Here is a 23,317-nt window from a genome sequence, read left to right as displayed (position 1 = left end):
TTTTATATTATTATTTTAAATTCACATTTACACATTCTATTTCACAATAATACATCACAATCCTTATGGAGAAGCAGTCATAAGGCAGAAGCAAGGCGGCATAAGGTATACAACGGTTTTTATTTGGCTTGAATCTTTACATTTGGATTATCCAAGACGCCCTTCTTTATAAATTGTCCTTCAGCTTACTGAGGTTAAAAAAGGTGAATTTATACAATGGTAGAAAATTTTAGATTCAAAAAACATGGATTGAATCAAAAATTTTCTATCGTTGTATAAATTGTTTTTCTATCTAAAATTTTCTAGCATTATATAAATTCATTCTTTTGAATCTAAAATTTTCTAGCATTGTATAAATTCACCTTTTTTTAATCTAAAATTTTCTAGCACTGTATAAATTCATTTTTTATCTAAAATTTCTTCCATTGTATAAATTCATTTTTTCACATCCTACGTGTATTTGTAAAATTTAAACAATGTTTCTAAATCCCAGGCTCTGAAGATGGTCTCAATAAAGGTCGAAACGTTGGCATGATAACGAAAATGTTTTTCTACAACCTACCTCACACCAAACCGCATCTCACGATCTCCGAATAATCAAGTATAAAAGATTTGTTCAGTTACAATTTTTTTCAAGAAACAACCACCTTGAAGGTGACGGTCACCAAACACCACACACTTTTATAATTGATTTGAAAAACTATTTACATCCTGCCCACAATAAAGAGAAAAAATAATTTCGGATAGTAAAAATCGCAAAAGGAATCTGCGAAGCCAAAAAATAAACTAATCGCCAGCGTATTGAGCCGATCTCCTCCTACAGTGCGCACTGCCATTAAAATTTAAATTTTAAACGTTACATGTGTGGGGGGAAAATAAACACTAAGTTCAAACCATTCGACCTATCCTTCATCCAGAGTTTATTTTAATCGAGGGCATAGGTTTGAAGCGATTTGTACTTCGGAATTTTTTACTTAGAAGAGAGAACTAAACTAAACTTCCGCGTCTCACTCGCATATTTTCTCCACTTCACGGAAAAACAGTGCAAATGCTGGCAAATTTCAAGTGACTTTCGTGGATCAATTGTCTGAAGAAATTGCTGTACCTTGGCTTTGTCAAATCCAGTTTATTTCAACAAACCTATAAAATGAATGTATATATGTTATTTGATTACATAGAATGCACACAATTTTAGTGAGAGAGAAAGAAAGAAAGAGAGAGAGAGAAAGAGAGAAAGAGAGAGAGAGGGAGAGNAACCTGGACTACTATGAGTCTGTGGATAGTCGATATTCCACCATAAAACGCCCAAAAATACATCGTTAACTCTATTAAATACCATTCAATTAATTAAGGTTAGAGAGAGAGAGAGAGAGAGACAGACATACATACAGACAGAATGTGAGTTTTAGACGGAGAGAGGTACAGTGTTGGCGTTTGAAAAGAAAGAAGAATGGGGATAGAGAAAGTGAACAAAAAGAGAAAAAGTAATGTGACTGATGTAGTTGAATTATTCCAGTTGAATTATAAAAAATCGAGTAAGTAAATTCTGTATTGGGATAAAAATATGAGCTAGATTATAATGGAGATTAAAGAAAATAAAGGATTGATTGTTAGAGAGAATACAAACAAATGGATGACTAATGCGAGGGAGTGATAAAGAAAGAGAGAACGAGAAAAATTGACTGCTCAAAAGAAAGAGGGTGGGTGAGTGAGATTGAAATGGTTGAATGGATAGAGTTTATAAAATATAATATATAATAAATATAATATAAAATGTAATATAATAGTTATTACAAAAAGTGAGAATGAGAGTAAAATAAAAATCAGGAAAGCTTGAGTAAGAGTAGGAGGGAGAAAGAATGAGAAAAAGAGTGAGTTAGACGGAGAGAGGTACGGAGTTGGCGTTTGAAAATAAAGAAGAATGGAGAGAGAGAGAAAGTGAAAAAAAAGAGAAAAAGTAATGTGACTAAAGTAGTTGAATTAATCCAGTTGAATTATTCTCAGAGAGTGAGTGAATAAGTGAGAAAATAGTTAGAGAAATAAAATGGTCAGAGGGCGAGACTGAACAAGAGATTTGAGCCAATAAAACGAGAGATTGACAGAGAGATTACAAAGAGTCTTACTCTTTCTTGGCGCTGGTTGTAGATAGTCTTAAAAAACACGTCGAGATGGAAAAAAAGAATACAAACTTTGTGGACAGGGAGAAATTGTAAAAAAATGGGTTTACAATTAAAAATAAAGAATTAGATAGCGAGAGGGTGAGTGAGTGAGTGAGCGAGAGCGAGAGAGAGTGAGAGACAGACAGACAGAATGTCAGTTTCAGACGGAGAGAGGTACAGTGCTGGCGTTTGAAAAGAAAGAGGTAGGGAGAGAGAGAAAGTGAACAAAAAGAGAAAAAGAAATGTGATTGAATTACTTAAGTGGATCCAGTTGAATTATAAAAAATCGAATAACAGTAAAATCTCGATTGGATGTCATTGCCAATANGGGATTATAAAGGAGATTAAAGCAAATAAAGAAGATGACGAGTGCGAGGGAGTGATCAACAAAGAAAGAGCGAGAAAAAGTGTGTGCTTCAAAAGAATGAGGGTGGGTGAGTGAAATTGAAATGGTTGAATGGAAAGAGTTTATAAAATATTATATAAAATATAATAAGTATAATATAAAACGTAATGTAATAGTTATTACAAAAAGTAAGAAGGAGAGTAAAATAAAAATTAGGAAAGCGTGAGTAAGAGTAGGAGGGAGAAAGATTAGAAAAAGAGAAAAGGAAAGAGAGGGTGAGTGAATGAGAGAGAAAATACGATGGTCAGAGGATCAGAGACTGAAAAAGAGATTTAAGCCAATAAAACGAGAGATTGACAGAGAGATTACAAAGAGCCTTACTCTTTTTTGGCGCTGGTTGGAGATAGTCTTAAAAAACACATGGAAAGATGGAAAAAAAGAATACAAACTGAGTGGACAGAGAGAAATTGTAACAAAAATGGGTTTACAATTAGAAAGAAAGAATTAGATAGCTAGAGGGTGAGTGAGTGAGCGAGCGAGTGAGAGAGAGGAAGTGAGTGAGAGAGAGAGAGAGAGAGAGAGAGACAGACAGACAGACAGACAGAAAGACAGTCCGAATGCGAGTTTCAGACGGAGAGAGGTACAGTGCTGGCGTTTGAAAAGAAAGAGGAAGGAGGAGAGAGAAAGTGAACAAAAATAGAAAAAGAAATGTGATTGAATTAGTTTAGTGGATCCAGTTTTTTTATTTGTTTTTATTTATTTATTATTAGCCTTATGATCTTGCATATTAGCAGTCGTTAGGGAGAAAGATTAGAAAAAGAAAAAAGGAAAGAGAGGGTGAGTGAATAAGTGAGAAAATACGATGGTCAGATGGCGAGATTGAAAAAGAGATTTGAGCCAATAAAACGAGAGATTGACAGAGAGATTACAAAGAGCCTTACTGTTTTTTGGCGCTGGTTGGATATAGTTTTAAAAAACACATGGAAAGATGGAAAAAAAGAATACAAACTGAGTGGACAGAGAGAAATTGTAACAAAAATAGGTTTACAATTAGAGAGAGACAGAGTGGGAGTGAGAGAGAAAGGAAGAGGGAGAGAGAGAAATTGTATGAGGGGATAAAAATACTAAATTGAGAGAACGAAAATGTTAATTAAGCTGAAAAAAATATAAGATAACATGGTTAGAAAGAATAGAGTGAGTGAGAAAACAAAAGTTCGTAATATTGTAATTGAAGTAAAAAACGTAAAAGGACGCGAGATTGGGCAGCAGAGGATAATATAATGAGTTCATTTTCAATATATTCGGTGCGAAAATAGAAATGAATGAGAGAAAAAAATGTGTGAAGTTATAAGGAGTGAGAGAGAATTAAAAATAGAAAAAAGGAATCAGTGCGAGTAACAAAGAAAAATACCGGGTTTAAGAAGAACAATAAAAGTAAAGAGAAGCAGTGTGCGTGGGGGTATTTTTAGAATAGATAAAAAGGTACGTAAATAAGTGGGAAGAGAGGGTGTAAGGAGGGAGAGGGCGTATGGAAGAGGGCGAGTAAGAGAGAAAGAAAACCTTACTGTTTTAAAAATAAAAAGTCATGGTGATTATCTAGTTATAATTGATTTTCGCATCGTCTTTAAAATATTTACTTTTTCTTTTTAATTTTTTGTTGGTTTATTAATTTAACAATTCATTATAGCGTCCGATAATTTTCAAAGTGCACAAAATCTTGGGAGGATTGATGGTTTTTTTGTCTTGGACAACAAGTATACATAAATATTGAAATGTAATAAGATTTGATCATTGTTCATTTTCCAGTAGGCAGTCTGTCTCTAAGACGTATTATCAAGAAAACGAGCTTTGCAACCATTTTTAAATATTTTTTTTCGCTTTGCTGGCGGATCATCATCTTATGTTTGAGCAATAAAATCTTTTCTTTTATCGAGTTTATTTTACGAGCAGAACTTTTTCATAGTGGATGTTGTGAGGGATTTTTTTCTTTTTTGGAACGCTCACTGAGACGAAATAATAAGAAATCCATACCCCGGAGGGAAGTTTTCATTTCTTCACCCCTTTCCGCTATATAATGTCGCACCATTTCCTCTGAGGATGGCTTTTTCCCGGGTTGTTTTCCATCTCCATCCGAGTGGTGTGCGGATGAATGAAGACCATTATCACTAATGGCTGAGCCCGTGAAAATGGGTGTTCCACTAATTTGAACCCCCGGCGACAAACACACCTCAACTCTTAAAATCCAGGCAGTTTCGGACCTCAATAAAGCAAATACGTGACCCGAAGTCAATATTGACACGATGTCATTAAGAAAATTCTCAAGGACCATCGTAAACCGCGTGAACAGAGCCCATATGAGAGACTTACGGCTGTAGTACCAAATACCAAAATACCAAAAATAGTACCAAATACTCGAAGCAATATTTCAAAACAAAGAAATTAAATACGTTTATCTAATATTTCTAATCATTAATGAGTTCAATTCCTCTGGTTATCAAAATGACCGAAATGTATTTATTAAATTTCATACTATTTAATGGATCATCAGCCTATAAGGTATAAATCATAAAACAAATTTAAATGAAATTTTAAACTATGCCAAAAATTTATTGAAATCTATTGGCAAGCTACTAGGACTATTGCTGGCTCCTCACGTTTTGTCTATCTCGCGTTTTTTACTATTTATTTTCATTTTAATATTTAACCTTTCCACACGTAATTAAAATGATCAAATTTAATTAAAATACACATTCGTACTATTAAAAGAGTTACGTAATTTAAGTTTGGCAGGACTCAAGAGTCTCTATGATATATTCAGACTCCATCACAAGGACGCTAAAACATTGAAATATAAATTATTTTCAATTAATTAAGGTTTTGGTTGAGATAAAAAGTTAGGGTCACAAGCGGGATTCGAACTCACGAACTTCGGCTTGATTCGCCGCTGCTCTACCACTTGAGCTTTCGTGCTTCCATCCAATCGGACACCAACTCCCCATCCCAACCCACTTTCGAATTTGGATTCCCAAACGGGCCACGAATCCTAATAATTACTATATTAATTAACCTAATTGGTTCGACGTGTCTTTCGGAAACTCGATATTTCACAGACCATCTTTATATATTTAACCACTCACCCAAATAAATACATTCTCATAATTGGATAGTCAACGGGTTTTGATTTAACACCAGTGATTACCATCCTACTACCTTGCACTAAGTAATGTAAAACTAAATAACCTGGACTACTATGAGTCTGTGGATAGTCGATATTCCACCATAAAACGCCCAAAAATACATCGTTAACTCTATTAAATACCATTCAATTAATTAAGGTTTTTAGTTGAGATAAAAAAGTCAGTGTCACGAGCGGGATTCGAACCCACGACCTTCGGCTTGATACGCCGCTACTCTACCACTTGAGCTATCGTGACTTCGATCCACTCGTGACACTGACCTTTTTATCTCAACTAAACACCTTAATTAATTGAATGATTTTATTTGGTCATGCGGACCACGAAAAATAGTGAATTTAATGAATTAAAATGAAGAATACTTCACTAGAGCTATCCGTGGCCATTTCATTTATCGCCAAGTATCAAACACGGCATTTGAAAAATGGCCAAAAAAAAGGAAAATTGAAAAGGTGGGTTTGAGATGGGAATTAGTGTCTAAGTGGATCGAAGTCACGATAGCTCAAGTGGTAGAGTAGCGTCGTATCTACCCGAAGGTCGTGGGTTCGAATCCCGCTCGTGACACTGACTTTTTTATCTCAACTAAAAACCTTAATTATTTGAATGATATTAATTGGTCAAGCGGACTACAAAAAATAGTTAATCTATTAAATACATTCGCTCAAAATAAGAACATTACTTAAAAGGAACATTATGAAACGGCTCACTATATGCTTCATGTATTACCTATCCTAAGTTTGGCGAGACTCAAATGTTCTGGATATACTGTTCAAACTGTTTATACAAACTGGATATACAAACCAACTGTTTGTAGGCTGACAAGACGTCTTTTACTTTCATGTCTTCCCTTCATTCACGCTAATAAATACATTCGTACAGAGTAAAAATTCCTCTACGGTATTCTAAGTTAGCCTAGTTGGTTTGACAGGTCTTGTAGGTAGTTGATATTCTAAACAGACCGTGTATATACTTCTTAACCACTCGCACAAATAAATACATTCACACAATGATGTAGTCACTATGGTTTTGATATTATGCCTGTGACTACCTCCCTATAACATTGTAAATTTATATAAAACTATTAACTTAAACTATTTTGGTGTGTTTGTGAAGACTAGATCATATTACATCTATTCCAATATTCATGCTAATAAATAAATTCGCTCAAATTAAGAATGTTATTTCAGCTAACTTGGTATTATTTGCTTTAGGTATCGAATCAATTTCTTTTTATCACGTCTGCCTTAAAAATTGTTTAAATTCAGCTGGCAGCCCACACTTTATTCTTTGCGGCGCTTATTACGTTAAGTATGATAATATGAGATATAAGTTCGCCACATTAAGGGCGTGTCAGGAGAGGAGTAGATGCCTATGTGTAAGCGTAGTGTGGCTTATCCGCAGGCGAGTCAATGTGATTTTTTTTTTCCAATAACTCCTTGGTCCATGATTTGACCGACGGCTTTATTTCATATAGTTTGTAGGTCATGGTGGTCCAGCGGTTTTGCCATTTACATTAGGATAAATGTGTTTGTCATATTACGAGGATTTTCATTAGGTGCGGCCATATGCACGCGCACATGCAAGGTATCTAGATATTCAGGACATTTCTCTAAATTCTAATTCCCTAATCCTTTAGGGCTTGTAGGATCCGGTCATAATTATATTTTAATTGCTTCCCGCGCATGTTGGAATCTAGTGCCATTTCGCCAGCGGCCGTACAAAGGGGTACCCAGCGGCGCGTGTAGGGCTTTCCGACTCCTAAAACTAAATTCCAACTGTGGTAAGAATTCCAGGATATTAACCGAGTAATTTAATTAAATTCTCAGCTTTTATCCCGTTTTAATTTGAAACGGGTGAGATGTGTCGGCGGTTTTCGGGCTTTCCGCAGGCATCGGATGGCAAAGTTTGGAAATACTGCTTATGATTTTATCCGGTTAAAACGCTGAGAAAAAACATCGATCAATTAAAAATCATTTCGATCATTTACAGTCCGTTGATTCTCGCAGGACGATCACTTATGCGTCAGTACGCAAATAACCATCCAAACGTCCTTCTATTCCTTTTCCTCTTAAATAATTAAAAAAATTAGCCTAAAATCGTCTTCGAACCAGAATCCCGATTAGGAAATAATGCCGAGTTGATGCGGAAGATTGCTTTTCTATCGAATTATCTCGATGGAAGTTGATGGCTTAAGGAATCCCATCCTCCTTTGATTCGACTAAATCATATTTCCCCGCTTGGCGGTGATCCGTGCCATCAGCTTAGCTTTTTACGGGCCATGTGAACCGAAAAATAATTTTTATAATATAAAAATTTAACCAAAGAAATATTTTCCGGAAGAAGCGGAAAAATATAAAAAGTAATATTTATTAAAATAAAAATTGTAAATTACAATTAATTAAGGTTTTTAGTTGAGATGAAAAAAAGCTAATGGAACGAGAGGGATTCGAATGGGGTTGAAATGGGGAGTTGATGTCCGAGTGGATCGAGGTCACGATAGCTCAGGTGGTAGAGCTGCGGCGTATCAAGCCGAAGGTCGTGGGTTCGAATCCCTCTCGTGCCATTAGCTTTTTTTCATCTCAACTAAAAACCTTAATTAATTGTAATGTTTAATTGGTCAAGCGGACCACGAAATTAGTGAATTGTAAATTACTTGGAAATATTTTGAAAAAAAATGCCAATTTTAAATTAATTACACGTTAACGATCTTATCGAACAGTTGGTCATTATATAGAAAACTGTTTCGATGAAATCCTGATAGTGTTTGAAAGCATGTGAACAAACAATTTTCCAAGTATTTTTTTATTTTTTATGTGCATATTTTATTGACGTACAAATGTAAAATTCATATGTACATGTAGCGTTATGAATGAATAAAAGCTTTATTTATACAAAGGTATGTACATTAAATTTACATTTTGAAAAGCTAATTGATAATGGCCTTAGCCGTCTGTCGAGTTGCTTTATAAATTTATATACCTGTTTTTGTAACTTGAGAATGACCTTCTTTGATTTTAAAAATTGAAGTGGTCAATCAGGTATTTTCGCTACCGATGGGCGTGAGTGAGGTAGACCAGAAGCTTCCTCCAGTTATTCCTTCCGTTAAGGATTGCAATAACTTCTTCATCCAGTTTCTGTTCTCTCTCAGAACGGGGCACTCTCCCATGAAGTGGATAATGTCCTCTTTGATGTTGAGGTTACATAAGGAGCAAATGATGGCGCGGTCCTGACTCCACGGTTGGCAGTTCAGCTGAAGCAATTCACCCCTCGCCCTCAAGACCAGAGACACCTCATAGGCTGTCATATAAAGGACTCCATGTAGTTTCGCCCTAAGTCAAAATCCTGTCTAGCGTACAAGTTGTGATGTAAGCTGTTTCTTGCACGGATTACCAGGTCTTTCCTTTTGCTTGCCTCCCACTTTTTAATTAGGTCAGTGGTATTAGAGGACTTCAGTTCCTCGACCACCGACGCCCCCTATAAAACCACCTTAAATTATAGGTTTCTATTGAAATAGTTATTCTCATTTTTTGGGAGCTATGGGCTCAGTGTAATTTTCAAAAAATTGGTTTCCTTGACATGGATTACCGACAGGATGTAATTGATAGGACTCACAGTATTGTTTATCTCAATGACTTATACGAGAAGTAAAAAATGAACTAAAATATTATTAAGTCAAAAGTGTAGAGTAAATTAACGGCGCGGTGAGTAGGCTAAATTTGCACGGCTGTTCGGTCGGGTTTTTGCATATTACAAGAGCCGCGATTTCAGCCCGTATTTTGTCGGTTTGATAAATACATTAGCACCCACTACAACCATCTTTCAAGCCTTGTAATCCTTAGAAGCATCTGTACATGAAATAAATAACAAATATCTCAAGAGAGCAATAATAAATAAATAATAAACAGGCAGCTCTAAAAGTACTTCAAGCCAACGAGAACAACTCTACTCCAATATGGGACTACCTATTGTATTTTTTTTAATGTGCCCTTTTATATATAATTATTCGGAAATCGTGAGTGCGGTCTGGTGTGATGTAGGTTTCAGAAAAACATATTCTTTATCGCGCCAACGTTTCGATCTTTATTGAGATCATCTTCAGGGATTTACAACATTGTTTAAATTTAACAAATGCATGTAGGATGTGAGAAAAAATGAATTTATGCAATGCTGGAAAATTTTATATTCAAATAAAGTATTTGTACTCACTCAGTGTATGTTTTCCCGGCAGATATGTCATTTTTGTGTGTGGTGTTGAGAGTGCCAGTGAGAAATTGTTGTTTTATGTTTATACACGTTGAATTTTGAAGGGGTGGGGAAGGAAGTCGGTATAGAAAGACATTTTTGTATAAGGAGTCGGATTCTTTGATGTGAAAAGAGTCGACGAGAGAAAACAATGTGTTGGTAATGGTTCGGCCAGATTAACCTTTCAGGATTATATAGAAAGGGATAAATAGGAAAAGGAAAGCTAAATTGTTCGACAATTAGACTATGTGAAAAATATTTGATGACTGAAATTTTTTTATATGTTATATTACATGTTTTGTGGGATGTGTTGATGGTAATATCGATATATATTTATTTTGAGGTAAAATTGGTAAAGAGTGAAAATGGTGTGGGTTTAGCTGAAACACCTCTGTAAAAAGATCGCCCAGGAGTGAAAACATTCTTTAAAGAACCTTTGACTTATTAACCAGCCGAAGTTGTTTAATGTTCATCTGGAGGTCCTGGGTTTGCAACCCGCAGCCGGGCAATGAAATATTGCCGTGAGTTAAAGCACCCTCCTGGAGACTACATGTTTCCTAACGTTCCCTTTTCCTTAGTGGCTCTCCCGCCTTGCAGTATCTCACATGTCCTTGTCGATAGGCCCCAGGGCAAACGGCAATAAATTCCTGCAACCTTCCTGATTTATAAGCTGTTAAACCCTTTAGGTGGGGAACCGTTCGTTCCATATACTAACGGGTGCTTTAAACTCCCTTTCTTCCACTATTTTTAACGTCTCGAAGATTTATTTAGAACAAATCAATATATGGATCGGCACGTTTTCATTTATTTATATATTCGGCTATTTATGGGTACTATGTTTTTTTTTATTACCATTTCAACTTTAATGATTGAATTAATTAAGATTTTTAGTTGAGATAAAAAAGTCAGTGTCACGAGCGGGATTCGAACCCACGACATTCGGCTTGATACGCCGCTACTCTAACACTTGAGCTATCGTGACTTCGATCCACTCGGGCACTAACTTCCCGTCTCAACCCCACCTTTTGAATTTTCCCTCCTTTTTGCCATTTTTCAAATGTCGTGTAATCTATTTGATTCTCGGCGAGAAATGAAATGGCCACGGAGAGCTGTAGTGAAGTATACTTCATTTTAATTCTTCAATTAATTAAGGTTTTTAGTTGAGATAAAAAGTCAGTGTCACGAGGGGGATTCGAACCCATGATCTTCGGTAGGCCGTCCACTGGTGCCGTTTTCGGCCGAACTTGCTTGAAGCGAAGAAATGAATGAGAACGCGTCCATTAGAACCAATTCGTTCGGTCGTGTTGGACCGTGTACGGCCGAAGCACTTTCCGATCCAAATAAAGTTGCATTTTCCAGTCCGATTCGGCCGAATGGTTACTTCGACTTCAACTGTCAACCACGTGACATCAAACTCTCACCATTGTTTAACGCCGTTCTTTGCTTTTTGCTTACCATTTCGTTTCGTTTTCATTTCGATGGATTGCACAAAATTGATAACTGCGGTTGACGAGCAGGCTCTTGGGACATGCGTGATCCACTCTACCATCGGAGAGATGTCCAGCGTAAGCTGTGGTCAAGGATAGCTTTAGAAATGGAACTTACAATATTTTTGTTTATTTCTTTCAATCCATTTGTATGTAAACTAAGAATTTTCGAGCAGCAACAAATCTTCTACATCCATTTGGTCTGTGTTGTGAACTGTCGAAAATCGGCTACAGTGGACGACGGCGATCGGCTATATTGCCGGTCGTCCGTTTGGTCAAATAGTTCGGCTGTTGAACGGCAGTCGTAGTTCGGTTCCAATGGACGAGCAGCCTTCGGCTTGATACCTTGTGGGGTTGAGGGAAGTTAGTGCCCAAGTGGATCGAAGTCTCAAGTGGTAGAGTAGCGGGTATCAAGCCGAAGGTCGTGGGTTCGAATCCCGCTCGTGACGCTGGCTTTTTTTTCTCAACTGAAAACCTTAATTAATTGAACGATATTAATTGGTCAAGCGGACCACGAAAAATAGTTAATTTAATGATAAAACGTTTTCTCCGTCATTTGACTTCTACGTTTTGATCGCCTTATCTACTCTACTAAAAAATGAAAATACATAGATGTTCTCAAATTCTTTTTATTAATTTAATTTTCTGGGTTTTTGTTTATAATGTAGGTTATTGGTATTTTTGAACTAACCCACCAATTATTTTTTATGATCTGTAATTCAATCGCTATGAATTTAGGGGCGCGTTCCTGGACCTGTTTCAAAGCTGTTATTTGAGCTAAGCAGTACTCCTACATTATTTTGACATGCTTATATAGATAATCTGATATATAAAAAAATTAAAAAATTAAGAATATTTTGTAGTTATAAAGGATTTTCGTTAACAAATTTTGTAATGTATTTGTAGGGGTTGTTCTCATTGCCCCTGTGATACATAGGTTTGCTAGTCTTTGTATGCTGCCTGATGTTTGGGTAGCTACTTTTAGTTGAGCTTTGTTCCACCAGATTTGCGATCCATAGGTTAGTCTGGGTCTTATTACTGCCGTATATAGCCAATAGGCTCACCCCATCACCCGATACCAACATATGAGTCTGGCCACATTCATCCCTTCAGAGTGGTCGAACCCACTCCAAGATCGCTAATAACTTACTTTTATTCTCCAGACGTTACCAACTCAAACCAAAGTACACGGCATTCATCGAGACGGGTTTAAAAAACCCCAATAGCATCTAAGAAAAACTGATTCTGAGCATAGTTAAATAATTTATTGCCAGGAAAAAAAAAAGAGTCAGCTGCATATAATATTTGATGGAAAAAAATTTTGTAAAAAAAACAATTGAACCATTATATAAAGAATCTAAAAACTCAGAGTTGGAATTACTGTTGTTTAAACTACGACCGAATAATCGTGTAAATTTATTCTACGCACCACACCGTGAAATTCCCTCACCGTGTTGACACAATATTGAATTTTTTCGTAATTAATTAGTTGCTTTTATAAATAGTACAAATTAATTAGTATTGGGCAATTTATTAATGGATGAGTTTGTGATAACGTTGAATAGGGTTCACGTACTAAAAAATAATATGTAATAGATAGATTATATTTTTTATACACTATACCTGTATATTATATTGAAGAGGCTGAAATCGAAATGAACAGACAGAGGTATTTTATTCAGCAAGATTAATATCGTAAAAGAGAAATACATATTTTTACCTGCTAAACCTACCTCCACTGGAAATATTCATACAAGGAGAGGCAAAGCTCACTTAGGCTCCAGAAACAAATAACTTAGAAAGGAATCAACAAAATCAGACACCCAATATTAGAAATGGGGACTGATTATACCTTCACAACTTCCTATAAAGTCTCAACGGACTATAACAAAGAGGAAGAACACAGGAGAGCATCATATACAATGATATGGTACATAGATGGCTCCAAAACAAACGAAGGAACCGGATCAGGCGTTTTCTGTACAAGCCCAAAACCTGAGCAATCGAACTCATTAGGGAAGTACACTTCGGTCTTTCAAGCAGAAATACATACCATCAATGCTTGTGCCCTGGAAAATCTTAAAAGAGGTTACACTTTTAAATTTAAAAATCCTCATAAGATCAGATAGCCAAGTCGCCATCAAAGCATCAGCATGTAAAAGAATCACATCAAAATTAGTCAGTGAATACATCCAAAATCTCCAAAACCTGGGGAAACACAACAACCAGATGATATCTTTTGTGCCAAGGCACAGAGGAATTTTGGGTAACGAGAAAGCAGACAGACTGGCCAGAGGAGGATCTGCAAGACCATATATTGGCCCCGAACCTATTGTTGGGATAACAAAAACAAATATAGAATCCTCCATCGCAGAATGGATCCAAGCAAAACAAAAGGATAAGTGGATAAACTCTAACGGTGCTAGACACAGTAAACTTAAGATGAAATAACCCTCACCAAAACTGGCAAAAGCATTGCTGCAATTGGAGAGGGCCAAACTCAGATGAGTGGTAGGACTACTAACCGGTCATTGGCATCTGAGAAAACATCTATACAACATGGGTATATACAGCGATGATCCCATTTGCAGATTATGTAATGAGGAGGAGGAAACAGCCACTCATACCATCTTCGAATGCGAAGCAACAGCTCAAAGGAGGTTTAACCTAACGTAAGAAAAAAACTTAGGGAATCAAATTGCAGCAGCTACAGTCAATGACTTGATACATCTAAGAAGAAAGATTGTGTCTATTGACTGAACTGAGGAACTAAAAAGGTACAATAAGCCAGAACGCTGCAGTGCCTTGGGAGTACAAACCCCACTTCCCAGTATCCTTTTCTACCATAAAATACCATACCATCGGGTAATGGGTTCTTTGTCAATTTATTGGAAAGAATGTAATTTAGTAGCGTAAAAGGTAAGGTTTCTTTAACCAAGTCCCGAAGAATATCGAGTATCTGCGAGGAGTGAAGTGACTTCTATGTTCCTGGTTATGTATGATTTGTTTGTTCTGTAGTTGACAACCTGAAGTACAAAACAAGAAGGAAGTATTATAGGATATCGATGTTTCCATATAAAAGCAGAGAGACCAAAACCAGACGCCAAAATGGATGCAGTTTAAAACAAAATATAAAGGATCAGAAAAACAAAGAAAACACGCAGAGGGCTGGCGATGACCTCAGCTGTTTGTCGACCCATAAAGCTAATTACTTTCTTTCATCGATACGAAACTTTTCTTTATTTTCCATTATTAGAACTCAGTCAGTTAACAGAATATTCAACACATTTCGATATTTCTTTACATGTTATTTAAGTCTTATTTACAAACATTCAGTTAGATTTTATGCTATGTTGCAAAAACAAGAATTAATTCAAACTGCCTAAAACTGCATATATTGTTTATAAATGAACATAACTTATAGAAAAACATCATCAGGAGCAAATATCACCGACGGGGTGCTGCGTCACACACAAGCTCGTTAATTTTTGGCACTTTTTGAAAGATAAAGTGAATTAAAATGCAATAATACAGTAAATAAAAAAAGCAAATAAGTCTTTCATGTGTTTAAAATATAAAACTTATACCGTTAGAAGACAAAACAAAGGCCAAAAAAAATTGCTACAAACAACGACTTTGGGGGGGGGGGCGCAACGATTTAGGCGTTGACACGGCACTCATCACTGTAAGGTACAGGTCCCGGGTTCGAATCCAGCGGCCCTGCATTCAAACCCGAAATACTTACAAATGGGCTTTTTTGATACAACCACTGTTGTTGTGCTGTTGTGAACCCTCGTAAAAAAAAAAAAAAAAAAAAAAAAAATTTGATTGTCTGTAGTAATTGTTTAATTTTGTTTTTTTCATTGTCAAAATAGATGTAATGTTTTATAAACATCAAAATTTATTGTGCATTAAATAATTAATCATTCATCACTGTAGGTTTATTGTTAGTATTAATTAAGGTTTTTATTTGAGATAAAAAAAGCTAATGGCACGAGCGGGATTCGAACCCACGATCTTCGTCTAGATACGCCGCTGCTCTACCACTTGAGCTATCGTGACCTCGATCCTCTCGGACATCAACTTCCTATCTCAACCCCACCTTATGAGTTTTCCCTCCTTTTTGCCATTTTTCAAATGTCGTGTAATCGGTTTTGATTATCGACGACAATTGAAATGGCGACGGAGAGCTTTAGAGAGCAAGTAGTAGAGCAGCGGCGTATCTAGCCGAAGATCGTGGGTTCGAATCCCGCTCGTGCCATTAGCTTTTTTTTCATCTCAACTAAAAACCTTAATTAATTTAAATGTATTAATTGGTCAAGCGGACCACGAAATTAGTGAATTTATCGTTAGTGTGGAATTTTGTTTATTCTTTGTGACTTAGTGTTTTAATATTACAATAATTAATTTCCTCTATATTACACGGTTTGTTTTATTGTCTTATTTTTATAATTTGGTATTTTTTTCCAGTATTTATTTAACAGGGATATTTCATGAAATCATCGTCATAATTAAATAACGAAATGAGATCCGATTTTTTTCATTTTTAAACTCTCCCCGGAATTTTCCTTGAAAAAATAATATTCCCGCCGGGAATTACAATGATATTAAACACGATAGCGGGTTAAAGGGAAAAAGAGGAAAATTCGGTTCGATTTTCCCCAATTTTTCTCCCCCGGGCGTGGAACGATTTTCGGTCTGCGTCAAATTGGTTTCTCAAAGTAATAGCGCAAGGCTTTGTAAATCGCCAAAGACGCTAAGAATCTTCCCCGTGAGGATACTAACAAGTTTCTCTCCGCAAATCTCATTTCGGCCGAAATCTGATCCTCCTTTTGGCCCTCGCGAAGCAAGGAGAATTATTCCCCGACGCACCGGAACAAAAATCTATTAAAACTTCGTTGTTTTAAAAAATAGATCATGGACCGAGTCGTGTTTAGATCAAGCTTGTAAAAAGATAGATTAATATATAATACATCTTAGTCCTGCAGGCTGTCATATATTGATAATAATCATCCTGGTCTACCAGTAAATTTTCCACAGTGATTTATCGCGTGAAAAAGTCGTTCTACAAATCGAAAAAGTCTGTGGTACCCCAGGGATCCATTCTCGAGTACATTCTATTATATAGAACTCTATATAACTATTTATATAGAATATAAAAATAAATCAATAACGTTCTTTATTATGACCTTGTTCTTCTGTCAATCAAGAGGGGACATCGGGGTGAACAGCTAACATTTACTAAATTTAAATTTAACCATTTACAGACATTGTTGTATCTAACAATATAATTGGAAAACGTGTCATCTTGGTGTGGTTAATCGGGAGGATAGGTTTAACCTACGTTTCACATCAAATAAAGATGCTGGGTGAAAAGGAATACATCAACACTGTTTAAATCTAAAAATAGATCCCTGGTCTGCAGAAGCTGAGGCTAGAAAGAAAAAGGTCATAGTTATCAGGTTGGGCATAGGTCGCACCAGCATCTGACAAGAGCACTGTGAATGAGACTACGCCGCAAAGCCGACACCCGTTTTCTAGGAAAATATATCACTGTGGAGAACTGAATGGTGATCCAATACCTCAAAGCTTTAATCTTTATTTGAAAGAATGTATTTAGTAGCAAGAATGCAGAGGCAAATACCTTAACTCCCAAGGAATACCGAAGACAATCGAGAAATAAGATATTTGTTTTATGACTGTATTTATTTGTTTGAATAAAAAGGCTAACGAGTTCTTACTTTTGTATGAAAGAAGAAACCTGGAGGAGTACTCAATGAACTGTCGAATGTAATTTATTTGCGTTTCCCCATTTTCTTTTAGGAATATTGAGAATTCTGAGGCAATGTGATTGAAGTGTTGTTTTTGGATGGAATTTATTAGCGTGAATAGAGAGGCTTCTTCTGAACCGATTCCGACATATATTGATTATTCAATGGTAGCGTGAATGAGGTCTTATATGTGTGAATGTATTTATTAGCGAGAATAACAAGGCTTTTTCTCAATCGCCTACAAGAATGTTGAATAATGTGTAAAGTTTTAATAAAATTTAGTGTGTGTGAATGCAATTTAGTAGCGTGTTAGGGGGCCTTTTCCCCCCCAATTATTTTGGATATCTAATAATATGGGGCAGTTTAAATGAAGTTTGGTGTAGATGAATGTAATTTATTAGCGTGAATGTTGGCTCGAGTAATATGGGACAGTTTAGATGAAGTTTAGTGTATATGTGTGTGTGTGTGTGTGTGTGTGTGTGTGTGTGTGTGTGTGTGTGTGTGTGTGTGTGTGTGTGTGTGACGACAAATATTGATTATTCAAGGGTAGCGTGAATGAGGTCTTATGTTTGTGAATGTATTTATTAGCGCGAATAACAGGACTTTTTCCCAATCACCTAGAAGAATATAGAATAATATGTAAAGTTTTAATAAAATTTAGTGTGTATGAATGCAATTTAGTAGCGTGTTAGGAGGGCCTTTCCCCCCCCAATTATTTTGGATATCTAGTAATAAGGGGCAATTTAAATGAAGTTTGGTGGAGGTGAATGAATTTATTAGCGTGAATGAGATTTGATGAGCGTGAAAGTAGGCTCGAGTAATATGTGACAGTTTATGTTTATATATATATATATGTGTGTGTGTGCGTGTGTGTGATTTATGAGCGTGAATGGAGGGGGTTTCTTCCCCAATTATTTTCAGAATATCGAGTACCCTTAGGCGGTATGAATGATGTCTGATAAGGGAATGTAATTTATTTGCGTCTTCCTAAAAAACATCGAGGAGTATAGAGCATTCTTTAGCAGTGTGAGCAAAGTTTGGTATTTGAATGTAATTAATTAGCGCGAATAAAGGGATTTCTGACCCAATTATGTCGAAGAATATCATGTATTCTGGGGTACTTAGAGGTAATTCATCCCCAATTATTTCTTTCTAAATTCAGCGTTCCGGGGGCAGTGTGAATGTAATTAATTGGCGTGAATATAGGATTTTTTTCTATTATAAGAGGTTTGTCAACGGTATGTATTTATAATACTTTTTGTTAAAATGTGAGATATTATAAAACAATAATTATTTTTCTAAACAATCTCGTATTGCTTTAGTTTCGTGAAATGGGAAAAAACATCCGTTGTTCTATTTTTCAGTAAGCCTTTGGTAGGCATTTTACATCTCATATTGCAAATCTAACTGTGCGACTTTATTAGATTTGCAAAATAAGTTTCAATATTAAAACAGAATGAGGTGGTGATAACAGCCCTTCAAAAGCCCTTAAAAGTAAAAAGTTAAATGATGTGTTGTTACTTAGTCATTCTTCTTGGTATTTAAGTTCATATTTAAAGGATTAACTGGTTTTCAAGCATTTTAATTAAGGTTTGATTTAAATAATCTTCCCACGTTTCAAACTTGTAACCAAGCCAAATCTACTTTGATCAAATTGCCCAATTTCCACCAGGCTTGCTGGTGTAATTAAAGTGTTTCAGTAGCTCATTAGGGTGTTGTGGATTTTGGGGGTGTGCCGTCGACTATTAAAACTTTCTAGGAGCGATAATGGCCTAATGATATACGGTGTGTACCTGTACGAGATGAAAATTCAACCTGGGTTTTTCTTTTTGATTTCAGCACAGTACAGATCGCCTCGAATCACAGAACACCCTTCGGACGTCGTCGTGCCCAAATCCGAGCCGGTCACGCTCAACTGCAAGGCGGAAGGGAGGCCGGAGCCGAGGATCGACTGGTTCAAAAATGGCATAAAGCTTGATCTGACCAATCCTGACACGAAGACGAACCGAGTAGTGCTTCCTTCCGGGTCGCTGTTCTTCCTGAGAGTGGCACACGGAAAAAAGGAGCAGGACGATGGTGTGTACTGGTGCGTCGCCACTAACCAGGCGGGAAGTGCCACAAGCAGAAACGCAACACTACAAGTTGCAGGTACATCCAATCTACTTTTTCAAAGCATGAAACATGTTAAAGTTTGAAATCTTTTTGAAGGAAACAAATGCATGCATTATTAACAAAAAACTGTTAAATTTGCAAATAATGTGAACTATATACCTAGATCCTATGTTATGCAACCTAATTCGGAAAATAATGAATTTTTAATATTTATTTTCCTTTTTAGTCAAATCGTAAATTTGGTATGATATAATATAAACAATAAAATACCAATTTTACTTGATCCAGATTTATAATTGTTTTCAATCGCGTACAGTTGGACCACTATATTTTATTTGTTTTTTTCACGTTTAAAATCTCGTTTGTCTAATCTCATTACACTAAATAATACCACTTGTAAGTACTTATTTTACTATGAAAAAATAAACAAAAAACCATAAAATTATTTATTATTAAACATAATTTATTGCAAAACGAACATACAGCCGCACAATTCTTCCTCTAACATTTTCTTCGCTCTCATTCTTTCTTTCGAATTTCTTTTTTTCTTTTTCTTTGTCTGTTTATTACTTTGCTTTCTTTAATTAAATTCTCTTTCTCCCTCATTTTCTTTTTGCATGATCCCTCTCCCTCTCACTCTCTCTCTCCGTTCTCTCTCTCCCTCCTTCCCCTTCCCTCTCTAACTCCCACCATCTCTCTATATTCTCTCTCCCTTCCTCTCTCTCTTCCCTTTCTCCCTCCCTCTCTCTCGCTCTCTGTTCTCTCTCCCTCGCCCACTCTCTCTCACTCTCTGTTCTCTCTTTTTTCCCTCTCTCCCTCCCTCTCTATCTTTCTCATCTCTCTCTGTTCTCTCCCTCCCTCCTTCCCTCTCTCGCTTTCTCTCCCTTTCTTCCCTCTATCCCTCTCTTTCTCTCTTTCTCATCACTCTCTGTTCTCTCTCTCTCTTCTCTCTCTCCCTTCTTTTTCTCTCTTTCTCATCGCTTTCTGTTCTCTCCCTCCCTCTCTCTTTTTTTCATCTCTCTCTGTTCTCTCCCTCCTTCCCTCAATCTCTCTCTCCCCATCTCTTCCCTTTCTCCCTTCCTCTCCTCTTTTTCTCATCTCTCTCTGTACTCTTCCTCCCTCCCTCCTTCCCTCCCTCTCTCTCTTTCTGTCTCTCTCTTTTCTTTCTCTCGCTCTTTCTCACTCAATGTCTCTCTCTCTGTTTTCTCTCTCTCTCTTTCCCTCTCCTTCCGACTCTCTCCATCACACTCTGTCTCTCCCTTCCTCTCTCTCACTCTTTCTCGTCCTTAATTCTTTCTATTTCGTTTTACTTACCTTTTTATTTAGCCTGTTTATGATTAAATTCTCTCTTTCTCCCTTTCCTCACTCACACACTCGTTTCCTTCTCTCTCTCTCTCTCTCTTCCCTTTCTCCCTCCCTTTCTCACTCTCTCTCACTCTCTGTTCTCTCTCTTTTCTCTCTCTCCCTCCCACTCTATCTTTCTCATCTCTCTCTGTTCTCTCCCTCCCTCCTCCCCTCACTCTCTTTCTCTCCCTTTCTTCCCCCTCTCCCTCCCTTTCTCTCTTTCTCATCACTCTCTGTTCTCTCTGTCTCTTCCCTCTCTCCCTTCTTTTTCTCTCTTTCTCATCGCTTTCTGGTCTCTCCCTCCCTCTCTCTTTTTCTCATCTCTCTCTGTTCTCTCCCTCCTTCCCTCAATCTCTCTATGTCACTCTCTCTCTCTCTCTCACACTCATTCACTCTTTCACAATCACCCAACCTCATTAACCCTTACTCCAGTCCAGAAATATATTCCAATATTAGATATAACAATTTTATAGGTGATCCTCAGTTGAAACTGAACTATAAATGTAGACCAAGTTTAACATAAATTTATGATATGTAATAGTGTTATGTATCGTTTGGAAGGAAAACACTCATTTCAATTTTAGTTTAAAGACGATAATGTGATCAGTGTGTAACAATTGTTTTGACCCTTTGAAAAGAGCGATTTTCCCGGTCCCTTTTTAATAATAGCGATGTGCCCGTTTGCCCGGAAACTGTTTAAAACTCCGTTGAAGTTTTAATAAGTTGGGCTTTTGAAACAGCTTGATGCCGAACTTTGGTGACAATTTCCGGCTTGTCCGAGGGTACAACCTGTTAACATGTTAGAGTTCATGAAACGGACCGGGGAAGAACGGCGACCCTTTAATCTTAATGGAATACACGATGTCCTTGCGGCGGAATGAGAAAACGACGTGATTCGCAAACTGATGTTCCCATTAATGGACGTTTTCGTAAATTTAACCAAGCTTAATTTTCCGTTTCGATGATAAAGCCGATCCAATAACAAAACAGACAAAGTAGATAAAATAAATACAGGATCCGCTTTTGAAAAATCGACTGATTTGCATAACCACCTTCTGGTTTGCAAGGCTTGTTCCCGGCAGTAAAACGCAGGCACTCTCGGTGATTTGCTCGGATCCAGTTATAAATCTGCCTTAGATCGCAAGCTATCTTGGCCGAAGAAAATTGATTCTATTAGAACCCCGTTCTAACAACGGCGCGCGGGATTTTTACACAATTTATGACATAGCACGCGCGACGAATCTTACTTACTCCTTTGACAAACGAGAAAATTGAGATTATAATAAATTGATAACAAAATACCATTATAATAATGTATTTATGAGCTTATGATATACATTTTACCGCATTTACATTTGAAATCACGTTTCAAATTTAAATTATCATGGACAGTTTTTATAGGAAGAAAATGTATGGTTGGTGCATTGAACAAACGAACCATTACAAAAAGAAAAAAAGCACTACCAGGTTAAACACTATACAATTTAATTAAATTTTAATATACCTGCATTGCAGGTTTTAGGCTATTGAACAGCAAGTTCTTATCATATCAAATACCATCATATTTCAAAGCTGTTCTTATTACATATATTCTGACGGACACCGCAAACCGGAAAATTTCTCTTTTGTGGTGAACATGAGCGAAATTGAATTTCTTGTCATCGTCTAAGGGATATGGTGGGCGGTTTCAGATTTCGAGAACAGTCAAGTCTTAGATTGTAAGAGCTCTCTCGAGTTGTCAAATCGTCAAGTGCTCTTCTAGACTTAGTAAAAGAGAGGCGAAAGAAAACCGTCATTTTCGTAATGGTCAAAAACTTAAAGTATATGAAACAACGATAGATTTTTTAGGGGCGTCGGTGGCAGCAACGGTTCAGGCGTTGGCACGGCGCTCATCACTGTAAGGTAAAGGTGCCGGGTTCGAATGCAGGGCCGCTGGATTCGAACCCGGCACCTTTACCGACATACTTACAAATGGGCTTTTTTTTTCAAAAACAGTGGCACCCGGATGGGGACCGCGGTAGCCGAGTGGTTAGCATGAGAGACTCTCACGCCCCGGTCGTGGGTTCGATTCCCACCGTTGCCCCTGGCCCTTTTTTCACAATAACCCCCCCCAAAATTGAACACACATATACGAATTGTCACATGGCTAATATACATAGTTCATAACGAAAAAAAAAAAAAAAAAAAAAAAATGTTAAAATATGCCGGTTGACATGACCTCTGCTGATGCGAACCCTCGTAANTTCGATTCCCACCGTTGCCCCTGGCCCTTTTTTCACAATAACCCCCCCCAAAATTGAACACACATATACGAATTGTCACATGGCTAATATACATAGTTCATAAAAAAAAAAAAAAAAAAAAAAAAAAAAAGTGGCACCCGGAGGGTTGACATGACCTCTGCTGATGCGAACCCTCGTAAAACAAAAGAAAAAACATACAAACCTGTCTTACCCCTACTTTCCAGGGTAATTCAAGGCCATTGTTCACATTAATGGAATATCTGTAGTTTTTTTAAGGTTACCTTTTATATTATTTAACTTGTTATATTTTTAATTAAATATTATCTTTATATAAGAATGATACCAAGTTTTATTTAATGTACCGTTAATTAAACTAAGACATATTCAGCAAAGGTAAGCTCGAGAGTGTACTTTAAATT

General features: G+C 36.7%; 1 protein-coding gene across 2 annotated transcripts in view; it reads left to right on the top strand.

Moving 5' to 3' along the window:
• LOC106663540 (roundabout homolog 2-like) overlaps window positions 1-23,317 on the top strand; it is a 187,611-nt gene that overhangs the window by 119,257 nt on the left and 45,037 nt on the right. For both annotated transcript variants that reach the window (XM_024230387.1, XM_024230386.1), the window contains exon 2: window positions 19,039-19,347. In XM_024230387.1, the coding sequence (XP_024086155.1) occupies window positions 19,039-19,347 (309 nt within the window). The remainder of the gene's footprint in view (window positions 1-19,038; window positions 19,348-23,317) is intronic.

The sequence above is a fragment of the Cimex lectularius genome, unplaced genomic scaffold (genome assembly GCF_000648675.2).
Source record: "Cimex lectularius strain Harlan isolate CLEC.00 unplaced genomic scaffold, Clec_2.1 scaffold133, whole genome shotgun sequence".
Classification (NCBI taxonomy): Eukaryota; Metazoa; Arthropoda; class Insecta; order Hemiptera; family Cimicidae; genus Cimex; species Cimex lectularius.
This window is presented reverse-complemented; position numbering and strand designations above follow the sequence as displayed.